A 5,016-nucleotide genomic window follows, 5' to 3' on the forward strand; every position below is an offset into this window, starting at 1 on the left:
CCACCATGCCTAGTTATCTTCTAGATTTTTGTTGTTGTTGTTGTTTGTCTTTTTGAGACAGGGTCTCTCTGTAGCCCCAGGTGTCCTGGAACTCACTATGTAGACCAGGCTAGCCTCGAACTCACAAAGATCCACCTGCGTCTCCCTCCCAAGTGTTGGGATTAAAGGTGTGTGCCATATTTTTTTAAAAAGGGATTTCCAGAAAAATGATCCAGTTTTAGTTTTAATGTATACATCAACCTGTTACATTATTATGTCTATGGTTTTCTTTGTGTGTATAAACAAAACCTAGGAAACTAAAGTGCTATTTATCAATTAATGCTCGTTATTTCTTAATCATATTACTACAGATTTTCTTTTTTCCTAGCATGTATTTTCTAAAGCAAATTTGTACTTTTTTAAATCTTTTTAAAATTTGTGTGCATAAAATTTTCAACATTTTTTCAGACGAAATAGTGTTTTGATTTTTTTAGAATTTCTCCATTACCATCTGTAACTCCAATTCCAGGGGCTCTGATGCCCTCTTTTGGCCTCCATGGGCATTGTGCAACATGGGTGTGCTTGTATACATGCAGGCAGAACACTGATATACATAAAAAATAAAAATAAAAATTTTTATTTGGTCTTTTTGAGACAGGGTCTCCCTGTAGCCCCAGCTGGCCTGGAACTCACTATGTAGACCAGGCTGGCCTTGAACCCACAGAGATCTGCCTGCCTCTGCCTCCTGAGTGCTGAGATTAAAGGCATGCACCACCATGCCCGGCTAAAAATAAAAATTTTTAATCTTAAAAAAAGAAAGAAAAAGGTGTATTTAGTGCTGTTTTTGAAAAGAAACAAAATAAGTGAGAGAGGGAAGAAGCAGCAGAGTGCCAGCAGGGGGCACACACCTGAAATCCCAGCACCAGGGAGGTGAGACAGGAGAATCACAAGTTTGAGACCAGCCTACACTGCATAGTAAGTTCCCAGCCCAACCTGGGCTATACAATAAGACCCTGTCTCAAAAAATGAAAAAAGAAACAAAAAAACTCCTCAAATAAGACTCGATTGTGCCAAAGGACAAGTCCCATGATGAAAATTTGTGCATCCATTTTTACAAATATTGGTTGTTTAGGTGAAGGCTCCAGAAGGAAAATTTCAGAAGACCAGCACTGGAGCTGTCAAAATGCAACCGAAGTCAGCTGAGTTGAAGTTTGTTACCAAGAATGACGGATATGTCCACATTCACCCTTCCTCGGTGAACTATCAGGTGAGAATGGTGGTGTGTAGTATGTTACAATGTTACATGTGGCACATCCTAGGATGAGAAACGCAGTTCCTTACATCAGACAAACCTTGTTCTGTGACTTGTAGTGTCCCAGCAGCACCACAGATTTAGAGAAGGTTGAATCTGTATACGCAGGCTGACAAGTGGGCTATTTCTGGGAAGACTTTCTATTTTGAGAAAATTCTATATAAAAATGCTCAAGCCTGCTTTTAAATGAAAATTGTTCCTTTGAATTGGTGATTTAAGAAGTCATGTTAATTACATCATTGGTGTATTTTTGCCAGTCTTTCCTCAGCCCTCATCCTTCCTTCAGCCTGCAGCTTTGGGACTGCTGCCTCCTTCCAGGTGGCGAAACTCAGCCAAGGTCATGAGCCTCCTAATTGTCAAACTAGTGGGCATGACCTGGTCCTCATCAGCCAAGCTTCTCATGCGCCATTTGACATTGCAGACTTCCCTTCCTCAGTGTTACCCTTAGTGTTCCTTTTGTTTCTGAAGTGTCCCTCCTCTGATCTCCCCGACTCCTTCACCAGCACTTCTTCCTCTTCTCTGAAACTGTGTGTCCGTCCTCCTCTCACTATAGTGTATACACACTTCTTGGCCCATGAAGGGCACATGACTGTGATTTCAGTCTCCACCTACATGCTGACCAGACCCCAAGTCTATCAGAGCTGGGCTTTTGCTGAGTTCTCTTGCTGGAAAATATCAGCTGATATCTTTGTTACCTCAGGTGCAAACGCTGAAAGATCAAACTCACCATCTCCCAGATCAGTTTTCTCTTTCTGTGCTGGTAAATGACACCATCTGCGTCGGAACCTGAAGCTACAGACATTCCTGCTGCTTTTCTCTGTACTCTAAGTCAATTGGTCAAGCACGCAGGCCACCTTGTTTTTGAGAGGGTTTCACTGTGTAACCCCAGCTGGCCTGGAACTCCATGTAAACCAGGCTAGACTTGAACTCACAGAGATCCACCTGCCTATGCCTCCTGAGTGCTGGGAGTAAAGCACATACCACAGCTAGGCGTGGTGGTGCACGCCTTTAGTTCCAGCACTCTGGAGGCTGAGACAGGTGGATCTCTTTGAGTTCAAGGCCAGCCTGGTCTACATAGTGAGCTCCAGGCCAGTTGGGGCTATAGGGAGACCCTGTCTCAAAAGTACCAAAAAAAAAAAGGTGTGTGCCACATGCCTGGCTTCAGTGGCACCTTTCTGATGTCTCTAAGGTTTGCCTTACACTTCTCTTCTCATCCCCACTGTCACTTCTTCAGTTCAAACATCTGTCTCTTGCTCAAAGCACTGTAATCTTCTAGGATTCTCTCCAACCTTCTACACTACTGTTGCCAGTATCATCTTTCAAAACAGATTTGACTATGTCATTCCTTAAGTCTTCATATATGGAGTATACTACAACACTCACCTGACCCTTCACATCAGGCTCCTTCCTCAAAACCCTCTTCCTCTCTCAGCCTGAGTGCTACAGCAAGAGCAGACTACCAGCACTGTCCCCCATTGCCATGATGCCTGCTCCTGTTCCCTGGAGGCTATACTAACCCTGAAGCCTCCACTAAGAATGATTTCCTGGCTGGAGGCGTAGCTCAGTGGTGGCGTGCTTCCTGGTATGCCCAGGCCCCATGTTCAATCCTCAGCACTTCCAAAAATGAAAAACCAAATTTCCTTAGTGTCTCTTTCCTTCCAAATTGCTTGTTTCTTCCTGTTTCACCCCACCGAGTGTGCATTTGTCCACCGTTGCTCTTACCACATTGGTTCACAGCATGTCACTGTCCTGTGATTGTGAGATCTCTGAAACCAAGAATCTGATTCGTTTCTTTATTTTTTGTTGTCTAACATGATTAATAGCTGAAAGTAGATGTTCAGTGATGTTTTGGGAAAGATGAAGGAGAACAAGAGGAAAGAAAAGAGGAAGAGGAGTTGAACGTTCAGGGCTGGCACTACTGCGGAAAGCAGAGGCAAAGCATGAGGACTCCTGCACCTCAGAGGAGCCTGTGGCCAGGAGGTCATCTACCCTCTTTGGCTGTATCTGCTCTTGGAGACCAGAGGCCCGAGTCAGCCACATAGACTACAAAATCATTCATGCGTGAATGCAGTACCAGCTAGCACTGTCTGTCAGGCACTGTTGGAGGCCGTGAAGAACACTGAATATACAAGTTAGGGAGAGAGGCAGAAAATAAGCTAACCAGTAACCACAGATTAGTGGCATTGCTCTGGGAAAAAAATCAGGCAGGTAGCAGGAATGAAAGGAGAGGAGGACCCTTTTATAGGGTAGACTGGGAAGGACACTGAGGAGAAAACAATCAAGCAGGTCCCAAATGAAGAGTGAGCCATACAGATCTCCAAGGAGAGAACATTATAGCAGAGGAAATAAATGCCAAGACTTTGAGCTGAGAGTGGATTTGAGGTGTTCTCAAATATGCAGGGCGGCAGCCTATAATAAAACACTGTGTAGCTGGGCATGGTGGCGCACGCTGGTGGATCTCTGTGAGTTCAAGGCCAGCCTGGTCTACATAGTGAGTTCCAGGACAGCTGGGGCTACAGGGAGACCCTGTTTCAAAAAGACCAAAAAAAAAAAAAAAAAAAGATAGCCAATGGAGGAGTGACAGATGTGTCAGGACAAGCAGGCCAGGGTTGGGTCATGTCAGACCTTGTAGGCCTTGGTGAGGATTTTAGATTTTATCCTTTGGGAAGCTATTGGAGGGTTAGGCCATAACTAGATTTATACTTTTAAAGGATCACTGTGGCTGCTGTAGAAAGAGACTGTAAAATTCAGAAATAAAAACTGTGTGGCATAGAGGAAACCCTTGCAGGGGTCTAGACAAAAGGGTGGTTTGTAGGTGGTGAGAGCATACCAGCTCCTTGTGTATTTTGATCATGGAGCTGTCAGGACTTGGTGATGATCCAAATGGAGTGAGAGAAAAGAGCAGCCAAGGATGACCCATATGTCAGGGGCTTGGGCAGCTGGGACTGTCAGTTTCGGAGATGGGGAATATTGCAAAGAGAAAATCAGGAATTCATTTAAACAGTACCCCATGCATACATGTATCATAACATTGTGTAATATCCCATAATATGTACACTATGCATCAATTAAAAATTAGGAGACTGGAGGGGCGTGGTGGTGCATACCTTTAATCTCAGCACTCAGGAGACAGAGATGGGTGGATCTCTGTGAGGTTGAGGCCAGCCTGATCTACATAGTATAGTGAGTTCCAGGCCAGCTGTGGCTACAGGGAGACCCTGTCTCAAAAAAAAAAAAAAAAAAAAAAAAATTAGTCTGGCAAGATGGCTCAGCAGATAATGATGCCAAGCCTGACAACCTGAGTTCTATCCCCAAGACCCACATGGGGGAAAGAGAGAACTGACTCCTACAAGTTAGCCTCTGACCTCGCTGTACCACATGTATATGCCACATATACAAACACACAAATAAAATTCTTTAACTTTAGGCAGCCAGGCATGCTGGCATATACCTTTAATCCCAGCACTTAAGAGACAGAGATAGGCAGATCTCTGTGAGATTGAGGCCAGCCTAGTCTATCTAGCGAGCTCTAGGCCAGCTAGGGCTACAGGGAGATCCTGTCTCAAAAAAAAAAAAAAATTATTTTAGACAGGGTCTCACTGTATAGCCCTGACTAGCCTGGAACTAACTCACTGTGTAGACCAGGTTGGCCCTGACTACCTGTTTCTGCTTTCTGGGATTAAAGGTGTGTACAACTGGCCAGTAAATTTTTTTTTTTTTTTTTT

The 5,016-nt window shown here is 44.2% G+C and overlaps 1 protein-coding gene across 2 annotated transcripts in view; it reads left to right on the forward strand.

Moving 5' to 3' along the window:
- Positions 1-5,016, forward strand: part of Dhx57 (DExH-box helicase 57) — a 95,117-nt gene that overhangs the window by 84,794 nt on the left and 5,307 nt on the right. For both annotated transcript variants that reach the window (XM_008831516.3, XM_029562739.1), the window contains exon 22: positions 1,112-1,246. In XM_008831516.3, the coding sequence (XP_008829738.1) occupies positions 1,112-1,246 (135 nt within the window). The remainder of the gene's footprint in view (positions 1-1,111; positions 1,247-5,016) is intronic.

The sequence above is a fragment of the Nannospalax galili genome, unplaced genomic scaffold (assembly GCF_000622305.1).
Source record: "Nannospalax galili isolate Female #2095 unplaced genomic scaffold, S.galili_v1.0 scaffold1735, whole genome shotgun sequence".
NCBI classification, from domain to species: Eukaryota; Metazoa; Chordata; class Mammalia; order Rodentia; family Spalacidae; genus Nannospalax; species Nannospalax galili.